This window comes from Oncorhynchus nerka, linkage group LG24 (genome assembly GCF_034236695.1).
Source record: "Oncorhynchus nerka isolate Pitt River linkage group LG24, Oner_Uvic_2.0, whole genome shotgun sequence".
Classification (NCBI taxonomy): domain Eukaryota; kingdom Metazoa; phylum Chordata; class Actinopteri; order Salmoniformes; family Salmonidae; genus Oncorhynchus; species Oncorhynchus nerka.
The window spans coordinates 59,536,357-59,556,382 of record NC_088419.1 but is presented as its reverse complement, the minus strand read 5'-3'; the positions used below and the strand labels follow the sequence as shown (position 1 = coordinate 59,556,382).

General features: G+C 44.0%; 1 protein-coding gene across 1 annotated transcript in view; it reads left to right on the top strand.

Annotated features, from left to right (window-relative positions):
* The window catches only part of lingo3a (leucine rich repeat and Ig domain containing 3a), a 33,827-nt gene extending 15,663 nt beyond the window's left edge, over positions 1 to 18,164 (top strand). The window contains exon 2 of the mRNA XM_029632496.2: positions 12,810 to 18,164. Coding sequence (XP_029488356.1) covers positions 12,860 to 14,680 — 1,821 coding nt within the window. The 5' untranslated portion in view covers positions 12,810 to 12,859 and the 3' untranslated portion in view covers positions 14,681 to 18,164. The remainder of the gene's footprint in view (positions 1 to 12,809) is intronic.
* The last annotated feature ends 1,862 nt before the right edge of the window (positions 18,165 to 20,026 follow it).

Sequence of the window (20,026 nt, the reverse complement as noted above, 5' to 3'; positions counted from 1 at the left end):
CATGTCTCTTGTGATTGGGTCAGGTGAGTTCACTCCCCGAGGGATTACATTTTTTTTTGCCTCCAACGTAATTCTCCCAAACTGTCCTGTCACTAAAACCTTGCGGTGGAGGCTGCAGACAGCATAGCAGGGAAACAATTTGGGATGTTTAACCTTTTGTTCCGGTGTTTAGACAGCTTTCTGTGTGGTCTCAATTTCCTAGAGAGCCTTCAAGGCTGCCAGCTGTACCCAACAGCCGTCTGTCTTGGAAGCGGTGAGATTACCAGGGGTGTAGGAGGCAGAGTGGGCCGGGCGGCCACAACACCACAGGATTAGACAGAGTACACTGAAGTAAACCAGACAAACATACCCAGGCTGAAATATGGACAACATAGAACATAGGACTATCACAATAACAGTATATGATCATCATTCTCAGTATGCCTTAGATTTGTGTGTCAATTTTTTTGATTTGGTCAGTAGTAGTAGTTGTTATTGTCTGAACTGCACTATTACATTTAAAACAATTTTTTTCTATGGATCACATTTTTATCTGAAGAGCAAAGAAAAATATATGTTGTACGTCCATAGAATCCTCAATAAGGAATCATTGTTGTGCAAAAGATTAACAAACAAAAATCTAACATACTAAAATAGCCTTCTGTATCTCATGCTGTTGCCCTGTCTTTGAGCTAACAAGCATTAGGCTACTGCATGGAGGGAATCAGGTGACCTATTCTGCTATGCTTTTTGAGCCTTACTGCACCAGCAGCTTGTGAGAGACCTTTACAGGCGTGTGAGGGCTGGAGTATCGGGTGTTCTCTATGTTGTTGGGGATGAGAGCCCAGGGTTAGCCCTAGTCTTAAAGCCACTCTGGTACAGTGGTGACCCCTGGGGCCCCCTGAGGCCATGGCCACCTCCTGTTGGCCTCTACTCCCTCTCTCCCGTCCCTACTATTGCCCTTTACTCCTCCACTCTGCCCTTCTTCCACCGTCTACCCCTTCCTCCTTCTCTCCCCCTCCTCCTACCCTCCTCACCCAAGGTCAGGGCTACAGGTGGCCAGTCTGCTGCAGGACCACTGTGTCCCACAAACCAATCACATCACTCCGGTTTTCTTTAGAAAGTATGTTTTTGACATAGTTTGCATGAAATTGTTTTGAATTGACCTTGATACCAATCAGACATCTTGTCCTCTACGGAGACTAAACCTCTCTGCCAGTTGGAAATAGAGCAGTGAAATACCATTCACTTCAAAGGTACTTCGATTCTCTCAATTAATGGCTTTTGAATTCAGTAGAGATATATAAGAATCTATGTGGAAGGCTGTTGTGAGTGAGATCGTATTGTATATTGTTTATTTTGAAGTGTTACAGTATGTATTTCCCTTATGTGCCATGTGTTTGTGTTTTACAACTTCTGTGTTTAATTCACCTTGAGGCTTCATTATAAGGACTAAATCACTCTTCTCTTATAATAGGCTATTACAATGTTGGAATGCATTGTATGTACAAGTAGCACTGGAATACAGATCTTACTGAGAATAAATAATTATATCTCAGAGCTCAGTTAAGCTTAAGTTTGATAATTGTACTTGTGTCAAATACAGTTGAAGTCAGAAGTTTACACACACTTCGGTTGGAGTTATTAAAACTTGTTTTTCAACCACTCCACAAATTTCTTGTCAACAAACTATAGTTTTGGCAAGTCGGTAAGGACATCTACTTTGTTGTAACACACTTAATTTTTTCCAACAATTGTTTACAGACAGATTATTTCACTTATAATTCACTGTATCACAATTCCCGTGGGTCAGAAGTTTACACTAAGTTGACTGTGCCTTTAAACAGCTTGGGAAATTCCAGAAAATTATATCATGGTTTTAGAAGCTTCTTATAGGCTAATTGACATCATTTGAGTCAATTGGAGGTGTACCTGTGGATGTATTTCAAGGCCTACGTTCAAACTCAGTGCGTCTTTGCTTGACATCATGGTAAAATTCAAAGAAATAAGCCAAGACTTCAGAAAAAAAATTGCAGACCTCCACAAGTCTGGTTCATCCTTGGGAGCAATTTTCAAACGCCTGAAGGTACCACGTTCATCTGTCCAAACAATAGTACGCAAGTATTAACAGCATGGGACCACACAGCCATCATACCGCTCAGGAAGGAGATGCGTTCTGTCTCCTAGAGATGAACGTACTTTGTGCAAAAAGTAGAAATCAATCCCAGAACAACAGCAAAGGGCCTTGTGAAGATGCTGGAGGAAACAGGTACAAAGGCATGGATATCCACAGTAAAAAGAGTCCTATATAGACATAACCTGAAAGGCCACTCAGCAAGGAAGAAGCCACTGCTCCAAAACCGCCATAAAAAAGCCAGACTATGGTTTGCAACTGCACATGGGGACAAAGATCGTACATTTGAGAAATGTCCTCTGGCAGACCACATGTAACGGCTGGACATACTGGCAAGTTCTCTGGCAGTATATTTAGTTGGTAGGGGTCTTCTACATTATTGTGTTTTGATGTATTTCTAATACCTTTTGAAAACTTTTTTCTGGTACAGCAAGATGTTGTCTAAGACCCCATTTCCATCTGTTTGACCAGAAATCAAAGCCTTTTCTTATTCCAAATGTTTAGGATGGAAAGTGGTTGAAACGTGTATATATACCTTCATTTCTCCAACATATAGACTCTCTTCGCTTTCATTTGACGCCTATATTTGACATGCTCCTATGAATTTCACATGTTGGTTCTCAGGGGTCCTTTCAGATGGAAACGTGGTATAAGAGCATTTCGCATTGTTATAGATGTAAATCCGAACCACTCCATTTAGTATGACATGTTACTTTTTGTATGGTATGTTAAGTTGTAGATGTCCATCATCCATTTTGTATGATATGTTATGAATTACAATTCGTATGATATGTTATGAATTTGCTAAATGTACAACATTTAATGAATTTGTTAAACGTATGATGATATGAATTCCAATTTGTTGGGCCTAACATTGGCTAGGTGGCTAACTTTGGCTTGGTGGCTAACGTTAGGTATCTGGGTAATGTCAACTTCAAGGCAAGAGTGTCAAAATCATTCCATGGAGGGCCTAGTGTCTGTGAGTTTTCGGTTTTTCCTTTCATTTAAGACCTAGACAACCAGGTGAGGGGAGTTATTTAGGGAGGAGTGAAAACCCGCAGACACTCGGCACTCCATGGAATGAGTAGGGGGTTATTGGTTAAGGTTAGGATTAAGGTTAGGGTTAGCTAAAAGGGTTAAGGTTAGGGTTGGGGACAGGGTTAGCTACCATGCTAAGTAGTCGCAAAGTACCCGAAAAGTAGTATGTAGTTGCAAAGTTGCTAATTAGCTAAAATGCAGAAGTTGTCCGTGATGAGATTTGAACACGCAGCTAGACGTTTGCGTTATACGCCTACCCATCTACCTCAACCAGCCACGCTCCTTTAGTTTTTGCCTTAAGTAACCGTCTATCTTATGTAACCATACCCAAACGGAACATATCATACTACACTGAACAAAAATATGAATGCAACATGCAAGAATATCAAAGATTTGACTGAGTTACAGTTCAGTTGAAATAAATTCATTAGGTCTTAATCTATGGATTTCACATGACTGGGAATACAGTTATGCATCTGTTGGTCACAGAAACCTTAAAATAAAAGTAGGGGCGTAGATCAGAAAACCAGTCAGTTTGTCCACCATTTGCCTCATGCAGCGCGAGACATCTCCTTCACATAGAGTTGATCAGGCTGTTGATTGTGGCCTGTGGAAGGTTCAATGGCTGTGCGAAGTTTCTGGATATTGACAGGAACTGGAACAGTCGGTTATGACGCCGAACTGCAGTCAGGTCAAGAGCCTGGTGAGAACGACGAGCACACAAATGAGCTTCCCTAAGACGGTTTCTGACAGTTTGTGCAGAAATGATTCAGTTGTGCAATCTCACAGTTTCATTAGCTGTCCGGGTGGCTTTTCTCAAACGATCCCGCAAATGAAGAAGCCAGATGTGGAGGTCTTGGGCTGGCGTGGTTACAGGTGTTCTGTAGTTGTGAGGCCGGTTGGACAAACTGCCAAATTCTCTAAAACTAAGTTGGAGTATAGTAGAGAAATTAAAATGACATTATCTGGCAACAGCTCTGGTGGACATTCCTGCAATCAGCATGCCAATTGCACGCAGGTGGTTGGATTATATTGGCAAAGGAGAAATGCTCACTAACAGGGATGTGATCTTTTATTTCAGCTCAGGAAATATGGGACCAACACTTTACATGGTGAATTTATATTTTTGTTCAGTGAAATTTGAGTGTCCCGGATTTACGTTTACTATGCTACGTCTAGTCTATGAGACCAGTCTGCTCTGTTAGGTAGTCTTCTCCTACACAGCACGAATGGCTGAGCTTGATAAAGCTAATGGATGAGCAGCAGACATATTTCTACACGGTCTTAGCTGTCTCCTTGTCTCATTGTAACTACCTACCTCAGCATTCTCTCGATTCTCACTTTCAACATCTAATTGGACCTTCTCTTCTGGAGATGTCATGGCCTATTAAACTTTCCCACTGCTTCTGAGTGATGAATGCGTTTGAATCCATTTGGCCGGGCAAGAGGAAAGGGATTACTGTCAATTTACACACCGCTCCCTCTGGCAGAGCACTTCCTCAAGGAGTTTGGATTTTGAATGCAGTATTGGATGGCCTGAAACACAAGCCTGCCAATCATCATAGATGTTTGAGAAATGTGCATGTAGCTACTAGCTCATGTCACTGACTCTCTGTTTGACTCCTCACCATCTGACTCACAGTTCTCACTTGACTGACAGAAGATAAAGGAAGAACCATCCGTAACCTCGGATGCTCATTGACTCCTGTAAATTGTGCTTAATTGCCCTGGTTGATATGCTTGCAGTGAAAGCAATAGACTGAAGGATGGAGAGTCAGAGAGACCCTAATGGAGGTGATGAGAAGGACACAGAACGCCTGTGGGTCCCATCCGGATTACACAGCCTGTTACGTGTCACTGCACTGTCTGTTGCGCCAATCAAAGCACAGGAAACACAGAGGGCGTGTTCTGTGGTGTTCTGGGATTCCAGAGACCCACCTTCATTAGCACAACATGGATGAGTTTGCAAATAAGGACTCTGCCTGTGACCCTGTGTGTTCTCTCTCTGCCTACAGACACTGACCTTTAGAGGGAACAGTCACAGTCACGCTGACTGCACAGGAGATGGAGGCATAGGGAAATACGTGTGTATGTGTGTCATAAGGGTGCGTACGAGTGTGAGTGACTATGCATCTGTGCATGAGTGTGAATGTGAGTGCGAGTGTTGATGGGACTGATAGTCTGTGAATGTGTGTAATCAAGTGTTAGAGTGGCCTCATATGCCCCATCTCTGCATCTACGCCAAGTGAATCCCACAGGCAATTCCCGACCCGGGTGAAGGGATGGACCTTGACAGGGCAGTGAGGCCAGCCAAGGAAGGGTGAATGCCAAGCAAGATGGCAGCTCACACTCACCTTCACTCTGTGGCAGCCACTTCACCATCCTGCCTCCAAGCAATCTATACAGTCCTGCAATGTACAGTGCACTCTGGCCCCCTGATAGAAATCAATGGACATATGCCTTATGCAGTTATAAAGATCCACTTCTTCATCCTCAATGTCATCATTTCTATTTCTGGCTAAAGATTTAGCTACCTGGAATAATGAGCAATTATTCTGCCATACGTAATAAGCGATGAAATATATTTTAGTTTATAATTCCTCGACAGGAAATGGAATGAAGGTATATCAGCGTGGTTGAACGGATGCCATGAATACTTAAACAATCAGAGCGCTTGACAAAAATCCACTTGCTATGATCATAAAGGGCCATGGAGTAATGGATGTTTCAAAGTCATTACATTTGGTACTTGATGAAAGTGCTTTTCAATGACAGAGTACTTTCCAAATGATGTTCTACTATAACTTAATAGAAATCCGAGGCTACAAGAGGAAATTATATTTTCTCTGCTTTAATACTGCAAGTTTCCCAGACAACCGTGAGTCATTAAAATAGGTTTTTCAACCACTCCACAAATTTCTTGTTAACAAACTATAGTTTTGGCAAGCCGGTAAGGACATCTACTTTGTGCATGACACAAGTAATTTCTCCAACAATTGTTTACAGACAGATTATTTCACTTATAATTCACTGTATCACAATTCCAGTGGGTCAGAAGTTTACATACACTAAGTTGACTGTGCCTTTAAACAGCTTGTAAAATTCCAATAAATTATGTCAGGGCTTTAGAAGTTTCTGATAGGCGAATTGACATCATTTGAGACAATTGGAGGTGTACCTGTGGATGTATGTCAAGGCCTACCTTCATCTGTTCAAACAATAGTACGCAAGTATAAACACCATGGAACCACCTGGCCGTCATACCGCTCAGGAAGGAGATGAACGTACTTTGGTGAGAAAAGTGCAAATCAATCCCAGAACAACAGCAAAGGACCTTGTGAAGATGCTGGAGGAGACAGGTACAAAAGTATCTATATCCACAGTAAAACGAGTCCTATATAGACATAACCTGAAAGGCCGCTCAACAAGGAAGAAGCCACTGCTCCAAAACCGCCATAAAAAAGCCAGACTATGGTTTGCAACTGCACATGGGGACGAAGATCGTACATTTTGGAGAAATTTCCTCTGGTCTGATGAAACAAAAATAGAACTGTTTGGCCATAATGACCATCGTTTCGTTTGGAGGAAAAAGGGGGAGGCTTGCAAGCCGAAAGAACACCATCCCAACCGTGAAGCACGGGGGTGGCAGCATCATGTTGTGGGGGTGCTTTGCTGCAGGAGGGACTGGTGCACTACACAAAATTGATGGCATCATGAGGAAAGAAAATCATGTGGATATATTGAAGCAACATCTCAAGACATCAGTCAGGAAGTTAAAGCTTGGATGCGAATGGGACAATGACCCCAAGCATACTTCCAAAGTTGTGGCAAAATGGCTTAAGGATAACAAAGTTAAGGTATTGGAGTGGCCATCACAAAGCCCTGACCTCAATCCCATAGAAAATATGTGGGCAGAACTGAAAAAGCGTGTGCGAGCAAGGAGGCCTACAATCTCGACTCAGTTACACCAGCTCTGTCAGGAGGAATGGGCCAAAATTCATCCAACTTATTGTGGGAAGCTTATGGAAGGCTACCTGAAACATTTGACCCAAGTTAAACAACTTAAAGGCAATGCTACCAAATACTAATTGAGTGTATGTAATCTTCTGACCCACTGGGAATGTGATGACAGAAATAAAAGCTGAAATAAATCTTTCTTTCTACTATTATTCTGACATTTCACATTCTAAAAATAAAGTGATGATCCTAACTGACCTAAGACAGGGAATGTTTACTTTTTACTAGAATTAAATGTCAGGAATTGTGAAAAACTGAGTTTAAATGTATTTGGCTAAGGTGTATGTAAACTTCCACCTTCAACTGTAGCTACACACACACCTATATCCCCATTATTTTGTATAGTCTACTACTTGTTATTCCTCTGATGAAGATGTAGAGTTGCACTATCATCACGTAGTCCTCCCTCCATCTCTGTATCTGTGTTGATGTTGTGTAACAGGTCTGGGCCTGTCCCCAGAGAGGGTTGACACACTCTTGGGGCTTTAAGGAGAGGATGTTTATTTTAGAGTCCTACTGCCGGCGGCGGCGCCCACATGCCTCGGGTGCCACACATGGCTGACTTATTTACTGTACCAAAGCCCAGTCCTCTGTCTCTATACGACCCTCTGTCACTGACTGCAATGCTACTCACCCCGCCTGCCTACACCCACATCTGGAGAGCACAGCCACAAGTGTCTCAACCCTCTGAATTTATAAATGGCCCAGAGCACCCTCTGACGCAATTTACGAACACACCCTTTATTGCATGAGAGAAAATGTTTATTGTTTTGAGTCATTTTGGAGTGAAATGATGTGTGACTCGAAGATATGTCATGTAGCATTACGGTGATGGAGTTTGGGTCATTGGAGAGTGACATTTACTGTAACTTAATGTTATTTTGAGCAACAACTATGGCGTTAACTCGAACTGACTTTGCTTTGAGGGATAGATTGTTTTGGAAGTGTTTGTCAAGGACCTCACCTTATCCCAGTTTTTACTTCAGAGCGATATGCTGTCAATGCTGCCCATTCAAAATGTCAGCTTACCCTTTGCCACCCAACAATGAGGTAGGCCTAATGCAACTATACCCCTTTATAGTCAATGTAAACATAATCATCTACACAATATTCTGATTGTAAATAACATTGAAAAGACTGCTAAGAATATCCATATGACACTATGGTCTAACCTCAGTCCCAGGGTCTAACCTTAGTCCCAGGGTCTAACCTCAGTCCCTGGGTCTAACCTCAGTCCCTGGGTCTAACCTCAGTCCCTGGGTCTAACCTCAGTCCCAGGGTCTAACCTTAGTCCCAGGGTCTAACCTCAGTCCCTGGGTCTAACCTCAGTCCCTGGGTCTAACCTCAGTCCCAGGGTCTAACCTCAGTCCCAGGGTCTAACCTCAGTCCCTGGGTCTAACCTCAGTCCCTGGGTCTAACCTCAGTCCCAGGGTCTAACCTTAGTCCCAGGGTCTAACCTCAGTCCCAGGGTCTAACCTCAGTCCCAGGGTCTAACCTCAGTCCCTGGGTCTAACCTCAGTCCCTGGGTCTAACCTCAGTCCCAGGGTCTAACCTCAGTCCCAGGGTCTAACCTCAGTCCCTGGGTCTAACCTCAGTCCCAGGGTCTAACCTCAGTCCCAGGGTCTAACCTCAGTCCCTGGGTCTAACCTCAGTCCCAGGGTCTAACCTCAGTCCCTGGGTCTAACCTCAGTCCCAGGCCTTATTGGAAAGCCAACACCTGGTTGCTGGTGAAGGGGCTGGTCTGGACCATTGTCTTGTCTATGGATCTAGTATCCATACAGTATCCATATCCACCCATCTATAATCTGTTATGTGTCAGCGGTGGGGGTCTATGGGGGTCTAATGAGTCAGGTAAGGTCACTGTCTCTGTGTCGAGGGTCATGACTTGAAAGTGACATTTTGTCAATTATTCAGCGGCTGTTTTGAGAACCCCTCACGTATAATCCCCCACCGTTTCTTCATCATCAAATATGCATGTTGGACAAAGTCTTACCTCCGTCCTCTGTGTGCCATTGGGTTTCTCCACATGATTGAAAGTCATCTCTGATGCATTTTAATAGAAAGTTGCACCTCTATAAAGCCTGAAGACACATGAACATAATGAGATGACATCCATGAGTGAGCAGACATCAGCAACACTACTTTGCATATCGCCTGAGGACAAAAACAAACTTAAGTGTTTTTGTAATTTACCTCCACTTCCATCTTCCCCTGACCTGCCATGTCACCATACTGTCCACATTGGGCCCCCAGACCACCCCTGGCTTGCTGTCCTCCAGTGGTGGAAGGGTGTCCTTGCCTGCTGTGGGGGGCCCAGGGCCCAGGCTGGTTGTGCAGAAGTGATCTGTCATGTGGCTACGAGGTGTCATTCTGGGGAATAGAGCCCACCTGGAGAATCATTCTTCAGGCTGGCCTGCTATGCCAGGTGCCCCAGGGCTTCGCCATGCTGGCTGGGTATTACCACAAACAGAAGGGGTAACCCAGACACGTCACTGTCGCTATAAAGCTGAAGCATCCATTTGGAATGTTTTCTCACCACCAAATATGGTAGTGAGAGGAAGTTCAGTCGCGGGTAGTGGGAGAGGATGGTCCTAAGTGTAACTGGGCCGACATTCTGCTCATTTCCTCATCAATGAAACATTTGATCTCAATACATTTTCTGTTCCCAAAACTAGAATCTGTTACGAACACAGTGCACAAAGTTTCATCGACTTGAAGCTTTGCTAAATTTTTAAAAATTGCGATGTGTCGGAGTGCAAGGTCGACTTGAGTTTGTGCACATGCGCACTTCCCAGAGGAGGCGTTCCCTAATGGAAATATGCAAATACATGTCACAATGCATCAATATGATCTCTCTAGCTCGTGCTTGGCTTTGTTCTGCCCACTATGCTTAATTTGCTCCCACTGTAAACGACACAGGTGAACTATCTTGGGTTAGTTATAAATATCTTTGGTATTACTGCTACTGATGGCTCCTCATAGATGAGTGCTGTTTCAGACTGAGGAGGACATGCTTATCTAAAGTGTGAGTGTTCATGGTGGTGGAGCTGAAATCGATGCAAGTCCATCACTTGCAGTGGAAACACTGGAGAGATTAGATGACGATGTGCTGCCTGCTGAAGAGCGCAACACACACCCACACCTCTCCCTAGCTACCGCTAAGCAGCCTACACATTATCATCATCATCCCTCCGGCAACTTCCTGAATTATACACACCAAGTCAATTCAAACCAGTGGCACAGTTGCTGATGTACGAGAGAGATATTCAGAGAAATAACTTTGTTTCAGGGATTGAACTACATTGATCCCATTAAACCCTGTTATGTTAGGTGTGAGATATTGTGTGGGACGATTTTTTTTTTTCTGAAATAATTTCCTGTTATTTTTTCGGAACACTTTTACTGTAGTCAAGGATGAGAGTCCATAGTAACATAAACAACTACCTCAGTTCTCCTGTGGAGAGGTTTGATGCTGCATGCATTACATTACATTATATTACAGTGGACTCACTGACCCATGGTGAGTAATGTGCTCGATTTGGCAGAGCTTCCGCAGTGCCCCCTCTCTCTCGGATCCTCTCTCAATATCTGTCATGTTTCAAAATGTGGAGGCTTCACACTCCATAACTATGAATTGGTATCAGAAAGAAAGGACGGACAGACATTGTTTGGGAAACAGCTCATCTAATCAGCATATTTGCTTAATTTGCCGTCCATTTTGTCCACTACATAGCCATTACGTAAACACAGGTGAACAAGGAGAAGCAAAGAACCGAGGCTGAGGTGGGAACAGTGTTGGGGGCAACATCACAGTCACAGTGGGCCCTGCCCCTGCGCTACACAACCCACTCCATATTCTAAATCTGTCTCTGTTGCTAACCTGTGCTCGGTACTTTGGAGCTGAGAAGTCACACTTTGCTGGAGTCTCTCTGGGTGTTTCCAGTGGCTGCTGGGTAATTGGGCTCCGGTCAGAGAAGTGATGAGTTCAGGGTCACTGTGTCCACCCACTCCACTGTCTGTCTGTCTGTGTTTATCTGGCTGGCACTGTATAGTATGGTCCCTGTAGGAGAAATGGGAGAACTATCTGCCTTGGCCGTGTGCCCCCTATGAGTGCAATGATTTCATATATTATTCATTCGTTTTTACATCTGGCCACGTTTGGAGGATTGACATATGATATTAGACTCCCATTGTTCATACCAGTGCAGCTTAAATGTGATGAATTTGAAAACTTCAAAGGTTCTGGTCACAGAGCAAAACATATGTTCTTGGACCATGTAAATACAAACAGAAAGATATGCTGACAAGACAAGTACACCATAATCTTCTTTTGCTGTAAAGGACCTCATGTATTAATTCACAATTACACATAGTGTATGGGCTTCCCAAGACGAGGCAGTAACATTTAAATGGCAATTGGTATGTGTTGCGTGGACAGTTGGAGAAGTTCTAGTCAGTCCATTAATCACGTCCCAAGACAGCACTAACAACTCCCCCTCACTCTAACAATTGACACCTGCTCTGTAAGACACACTTGCAGGAACCAGCCCTGACGAACACACCAGCTGACTCTCCCAGCTCAGTCCTCCTGTGTTGGAGATAATTGTCCTATAAGAACCCACACTCACCACCTGCTACAGAACAACAGTGCAGGGTCGGTCCATGTGCTGGTCGGTGGGGGCTTGTTAGTGTGTTCATTTATGGCCTGTAGTAAGTAGAGTATCTGTGTGCTCAGGTGACACACAGCACATTGCTCTGGGACTTCCTCATGCATGAACTAATGGGATTGACAGGTCTCATGGGTTTTTAATACACCCCCCCCTTAAGCCCAACATTCAATGAATATTATGTTATGGAACATGTTATCAAATCAAATCAAATGTTATTTGTCACATGCACCAAATACAACAGGTGTAGGTAGACCTTACAGTGAAATGCTTACTTACAAGCCATTAACCAACAATGCAGTTGTAAGAAAATACCTACAAAAGAGTAAGAGAGAAGAATAACAAATGATTAAAGAGCAGCAGTAAATAACAACAGTTATTCCTGGGATGTTTCATGCCACAGGTATTGTCCTGGTAAATTGGAGAAAAGGATGTATTTAGGAAAGGATTAACGCTCTGATGCATATGGTCTGTTAGAGACAATGTGGAGATGTCATGGAAGTATTATAGTGCTGTGCGCTGGGTCATAGCCGTGTATGATGTATGATCTTGCCTGCGAGCTACACTAAGGAGTCATTTCCACTCCCGGATTGAACACGAGATCTTCTGCCCAGCGGTGTGGTTGATGTTGGAGCATGACAAACAGGGTACAATAGGTCGGTGAGACAGACTCATGTTTAGATCACGCCAGTTTCTCACCTACTCATAATGAGTAAATTAACTTCTCATTATCTTCTGGGGTCGTGCCTCGAAACAGAATAATAATTTACTGGAAACTTAGGCCAGGTTTCCCATGGTGTGTAATCCTCTGAGACTCGGGCTCAGAGCACTAGCTAATTAAAGAGGTAATTAAAGTCTGTAATAGTAATTTTACTCATTTACAGTGTCTGATCACAGCTGTTGGAGGGAATAGAGATGCACTCATTTGTATCTGTCTCTCTCTCCCCTCTCTCCTTATCTCTCCCTGTCGACAGGTGTCTGGTGCACTGATCCAGCCACAGTGGTGCGGAGGTAGAGCGGGGGCATGGCGGCCGGTCCAGGCATGGGGTGGCCTGGCCTGCTCCTGCTGCTGATGACTACTGTGGCCTCCACTCAGAGCCAAGGCTGTCCCCAGCGCTGTGAGTGCATGGCCAAGCTCAAGTCTGTGGCCTGCCAAGGCAAGCGCCTGTCTGCCCTCCCCGACAGCATCTCCTCGGACACACGCCTGCTGGACATGAGTGGGAACATGCTTCGCTGGGTGGAGCATGGCGACCTCCTCTCCTACCCTCGGCTGGAGGAGCTAGACCTGAGTGAGAACATCATCAGTGTCCTGGAGCCCAGCGCCTTCTCTAGCTTGCAGAACCTGAGGGTGCTGTCGCTGAGGGGGAACCAGCTCAAACTGGTCCCCATGGGCGCCTTCTCACGCCTCACCAACCTCACCACACTAGACCTGAGTGGGAACAAGATCGTCATCCTGTTGGACTTCACTTTCCAGGATCTAAAGAGCCTGAGGAACCTGGAGGTTGGCGACAATGACCTGGTCTACATCTCCAACAAGGCATTCCTGGGCCTGGTGGGTCTGAGGCAGCTCACCATTGAGAGGTGCAACCTGACCTCCATCTCCAGCCAGTCTCTCTCCTACCTCCGCAGCCTGGTCACTCTGCGCCTGCGCTACCTCAGCATCTCCTCCCTGGATGACCAGAACTTCCGTAAGCTGGGCGGGCTGCGGGGTCTGGAGATCGACCATTGGCCCTTCCTGGAACACATCTCCCCCCACAGCCTCCAGGGCCTCAACCTGTCTTGGCTGTCCATCACCAACACTAACATCACCTCTGTGCCCACAGCCGCCCTACGCAGCCTGGCCCACCTCACCAGCCTCAATCTCTCCTACAATCCCATCTCAGTGCTGGAGTCCTGGGCCCTTAGGGACCTGGTCCGGCTGAAGGAGCTACACCTGGTCAACACCAACCTGATGACGGTGCAGCCGTACGCCCTTGGCGGCCTTCGGCAGATCCGCCTGCTTAACCTGTCCACTAACGCCCTGGTAACCCTGGAGGAGGGTGCCTTCCAGTCCGTCAATACCCTGGAGACGCTGCGTGTAGATGGGAACCCTCTGTCCTGTGACTGCCGCCTGCTTTGGATTCTCCAGCGCAGGAAGACCCTCAACTTTGAAGGGAAGTCCCCAGTGTGTGCGGGACCCATGGAGGTGCAGGGCAGGGCCCTCAGCGCCTTCTCAGACTCTGCCCTCTTTGACCACTTTACCTGCCAGAAGCCCAAGATACGCAACAGGAAGCTGCAGCCTGTGACTGCCAGGGAGGGCCAGGTAGTGTCCTTTGTGTGCCGGGCGGAGGGAGAGCCCACACCTATCATCTTCTGGGTATCTCCCCAGCGCCGTCGGATCACTACCAAGAGCACTGGACGTGTCATCGTCCTACCTGAGGGAACGCTGGAGATCCGCTACGCCCAGGTGACTGACAGCGGCACCTACATCTGCATCGCCAGCAATGCCGGGGGTAACGCCACCTACTTTGCCACGCTGACCGTGAGCGCGCTGCCTCTGGACGCAGCGCTCATGGCCAACCGCACATACTACACAGGTGACCTCAACGAGACCAATCTGAACGACACCAAGGTCTTCCTCAAGTTCACCTTGGACCTCAAGACAATCCTGATATCCACAGCCATGGGGTGTTGCTTGTTCCTTGGGGTGGTGGTCTTCTGTTTCCTGATGCTGTTCGCATGGAGCCGGGGCCGGGGGCAGCACAAGAATAACTTCTCAGTAGAGTACTCCTTCAGAAAGGTAGATGGCCCTGCTGCCAGTGGCGGACAGGGAGGGGCCCGTAAGTTCAACATGAAGATGATTTGAGACAGAAAATGGGCCGCTCTGTTTACTTGTAGACTTAAACGGGGACAGAATAACTTTGGACTTTTTGACACTGATCCCTGTCAGTTCAGAAATCAACTCACTAGGTTCATCCAAGACAGATTACTAAGACTTCGTTTTTTAAAAATCTGTAAATGGCTGTATCAACAAAAAAAAGTTAATTGATTACAGACCGATTTTTTTCAATTGCTATTTGTGTATTGGTGTATCTTCTGCAGAAGAGTCTGGATGATAGTTAATGATGTCCCAAAATCCTATTGACATGACCCCTGCACAGCTCCACTGGTCTCTCTGCAGTGCCCCCTCCATCCATCCTCACTCATGAATACATAATCACAGGGTGCTCGCTGAATGCCAATACTCGCTTAAACAGATGATAGTATTTGTTTTCCCATAGGAGGACTGGTCATTTATATCGTTTGAATCTATTCTCCCACTATAGCGGATTTGAGATCCAGCTACCACAATACCACACAGGTAGAGATCTTGCATACAGTAGATAGCTGACATTGATGCTCAACAGTAGTCTGTATTGTATACTACACTGCCAAGCTATAACCATGGGCACCGTACAGAAGGACTTCTAATGCAAACTACATTACAGGATACTTCCAACCTCGTCTGTCATTCAAAAGCAACAAATGCTGCTACACATTTGACTCGTTCAATTTTTTTAATGGATTTGTTATGTAAAGTACCATGAATGAAACCTTGTGTACCATATAGAAACCTTGTGTACAGGTGAGTGATGACTCACAAAACCATACACAATTTCCAATGGGTTCAGATATCCTCGTTCTGGTGTATTCAGTAAATAGTATACACCTGCCCTCAGACTGCACCCCCTCTGACATGTGAAAAGGTGAACAAAATGTTTTGTATATACTGTATGTTTTTTGTTGGGTGTACAGATTTGTTGTCTCAATTTCTGAATATCTTGGTATATAATCTTTCTTAATTCGTCGTTGTCTCATGGCTTCCTCCAAAGACTGTTCATACTGTATCGATTGGTTAGACATATACATCAGATGTCATACATTTGAATCTTTCAAAGCTATTGTGGTTATTCATATTGTGGATGATTTCATGTGGATTATTCTAAGTCTAATTATTCTAACTGGTTAATAGCCAGTAATTTAATTCATAGCAAACACATATTGCCTGGTGCAGAGATTCGCCCTTTCTGTGCTCTCCAAACAACTTATGAAGGACAAGCGTGCAGTGTATCAGATCAGTTTGCTATTTTGTGGAAGCAGTGGGAAGCCTGGTGACCAGCAGGGACAGTGCTTCTCATCAGGACCCAAGTCTCAGATATGCAGGAAAATGCTAATGTAACAGAGACCTTGGATGCTAGAAGAGAGGTCACAATGGAACAGAGCCAGGATGTGCTAGAGGGCCTTCATTGCCCAAATCACAAGGCTGACATCATGTGCTTTCTGCAGATAAATTAGAATAGGATCAGGAACTAAGAGAAGATTACTCTGTTCTTAAAATATTTGTAAAATGTGAATTTGATTATAACAGCAGTACATTGTATTTTTTGGAAGAGCAGTTATTGCTAAGGATTTGTAAACTTGCTAATGGCAAAAATGATTTAATCATCATCCTTCTGCACTTTGTACAGGTGCCTGGCACATAATTATTATTCTCGGGCCGCAGCACAGGAGAAATTGCATTTAAATTCCCAAAATACACTGAGTGAACAAAACAGGAACACCTGCCTAATATTGAGTTGCTCCTTCATCTACACTGATTGAAGTGGGTTTAACAACTGACATAAGGGATCATAGCTTTCACCTGGATTCACCTGGTCAGTTTATGTATGCTTGGTGTATATCCTAATATCTTATTTGGATTTAGGGTGCTAACCATGGTTTGGGACAATTACAATTTAATTTAAAATTCCAATTAAAATATTGAATTCACTCATGAAGTGGAGGATTTAGAGTGAATTCAACTTGAATTTCAAAATGTTCAAATTATGAAATTGAAATTTAATTGAAATTGGACTGTTTGGACAATTTGAAATCGAATTGACTTAGAATTGTAAAAATATTAATTATTTCAAATTTTATTTAATTGAAATTACATTTCCCAGTTAATGAAATTGATGCACTTTGTATAAAAATGTCATGTTGTATTTCTATATTCCCAGTATAGCTAGGCTGTATTTTTATTTTTATTTTATTTCACCTTTATTTAACCAGGTAGGCTAGTTGAGAACAAGTTCTCATTTGCAACTGCGACCTGGCCAAGATAAAGCATAGCAGTGTGAACAGACAACACAGAGTTACACATGGAATAAACAATTAACAAGTCAATAACACAGTAGAAAAAAAAAAAAAAATGGGCAGTCTATATACAATGTGTGCAAAAGGCATGAGGAGGTAGGCGAATAATACAATTTTGCAGATTAACACTGGGGTGATAAATGATCAGATGGTCATGTACAGGTAGAGATATTGGTGTGCAAAAGAGCAGAAAAGTAAATAAATAAATAAAAAAAACAGTATAAAAACAGTATGGGAATGAGGTAGGTGAAAATGGGTGGGCTATTTACCAATAGACTATGTACAGCTGCAGCGATCGGTTAGCTGCTCGGATAGCTGATGTTTGAAGTTGGTGAGGGAGATAAAAGTCTCCAACTTCAGCGATTTTTGCAGTTCGTTCCAGTCACAGGCAGCAGAGTACTGGAACGAAAGGCGGAACGAAAGGCGGCCAAATGAGGTTATGAACACTGACATGATCAGCGATTTGGGGATCCCGAGTGGCGCAGCGGTCTAAGGCACTGCATCACAGCGCTTGAGGCATCACTACAGACACCATTCGATTCCAGGCTGTATCACAACCAGCCATGTTTGGGAGTCCCATAGGGTGGTGCACAATTGGCCCAGCGTAGTCCAGGTTTGGCCGGTGTAGGCCGTCATTGTAAATAGGAATTTGTTCTTAACTGACTTACCTAGTTAAATGGAGGTACATTTAAAAAAATATATTATTCTAGTTTCTATCTACATCTGCCTCTCTTTCAAGCTTTGGTTTGGCTGTCATTGGCGCCACAGATTGTTCCCTCACTCAATGCACCACTGCCAACAGTCCCAAATAGCTTACCTTTGCTGCCCTCTGCTGGAAAGCATAGGAATCTACAGCATTGTCACAGAGAAGTTCCAGACATTTTGTATCAAATCAAATTTATTTAAATCAAATCAAATGTATTTACATAGCCCTTCTTACATCAGCTGATATATCAAAGTGCTGTACAGAAACCCAGCCTAAAACCCCAAACAGCAAGCAATGCAGGTGTAGAAGCACACTGTTTTATATATCACACTGTTTTATATATTATATATATATATATATATTATATATATACAGTATCAATAACTGTGTGTTATATCATAGTTTTGATGTCTTCACTATTATTCTATAATGTAGAAAATAGTAAAAATAAAAATAAACCTGGAATGAGTAGGTGTGTTCAAATTTTTGACTGATACTATCTATATATATATATATAAACTCAGCAAAAAAATAAACGTCCTCTCACTGTCAACTGCGTTTATTTTCAGAAAACTTCATGTGTAAATATTTGTATGAACATAAGATTCAACATACAACATACATACATGTGTCTAACAGAAATGGAATAATGTGTCCCTGAACAAAGGGGGGTCAAAATCAAATGTAACAGTCAGTATCTGGTGTGGCCACCAGCTGCATTAAGTACTGCAGTGCATCTCTTCCTCATGGACTGCACCAGATTTGCCAGTTCTTCTTTTGAGACGTTACTGCACTCTTCCACCAAGGCACCTGCAAGTTCCTGGACATTTCTGGGGGGAGTAGCCCTAGCCCTCACCCTCTGATCCAACAGGTCCCGGACGTGCTCAATGGGATTGAGATCCGGGCTCTTCGCTGACAATGGCAGAACACTGACATTCCTGTCTTGCAGGAAATCATGCACAGAACGAGCAGTGGCATTGTAATGCTGGAGGGTCATGTCAGGATGAGCCTGCAGGAAGGGTACTACATGAGGGAGGAGAATGTCTTCCCTGTAACGCACAGCGTTGAGATTGCCTGCAATGACAACAAGCTGAGTCCGATGATGCTGTGACACACAGCCCCAGACCACACAACCCTCCACCTCCAAATCGATCCCACTCCAGAGTACAGGCCTCGGTGTAACACTCATTCCTTCGACAATAAACGTGAATTCGACCTTCACTCCTGGTGAGACAAACCTGTGACTCGTCAGTGAAGAGCACTTTTTGCCAGTCCTGTCTGGTCCAGCGACGGTGGGTTTGTGCCCATTGGCGACGTTCTTGCAGGTGATGTCTGGTGAGGACTTGCCTTACTGTAGGCCTACAAGCCCTCAGTCCAGCCTCTCTCAGCCTATTGCGGACAGTCTGAACACTGATGGAGGGATTGTGCGTTCTTGGTGTAACTCGGGCAGTTGTTGTTGCCATCCTGTACCTGTCCCGCAGGTGTGATGTTCGGATATACCGATCCTGTGCAGGTGTTGTTACATGTGGTCTTCCACTGCAAGGACAATCAGCTCTCTGTCCTGTCACCCTGTAGCGCTGTCTGACACGGAACACAAACCAAACAAAACGAGGCAACGGTATGCTTTAGAAACATGCGGTCGGTTGGGCTGCTTGGAGTGTTTATCCGACTGGATAAAAAATAAATATATAATATGTCCCCCCCACTTCTAAAACCAAAGTTGCGCCCCTGGATTACCAACATATTCAAATAATGACATTTTCATCAAAAACGTTATTTTTATTAATTTATTCACACTATTTCATCCTTCCACAAGATATAGTCCCGATACAAATCTAAGGTTGTTACCCAAGCCGCTGGTCGTTTGTTCGTATCCGTTCGGTTGCCAGAGTCATGACCCAGTTGTTAAAAGTATTTTTGTTCTGTATCTACACTACCATTCAAAAGTTTGGGGTCACTTAGAAATGTCCTTGTTGTTGAAAGAAAAGCAAAAGAATGTGTCTTAAAATAGCATCAAATGGATCAGAAATACAGTGTAGACATAGTTAATGTTGTAAATGACTATTGTAGCTGGAAACGGCTGATTTATGGAATATCTACATAGGCGTACAGAGTCCCATTATCAGCAACCATCACTACTGTGTTCAAATGGCACGTTGTGTTATTAGCTAATCCAAGTTTATCATTATAAAAGGCTAATTGATCATTAGACAACCCTTTTGTAATTATGTTAGCACAGCTGAAAACGGTTGCGCTGATTAAAGAAGCAATACAATTGGCCTTATTTAGACTAATTGAGTATCTGGAGCATCAGCATTTGTGGGTTTGATT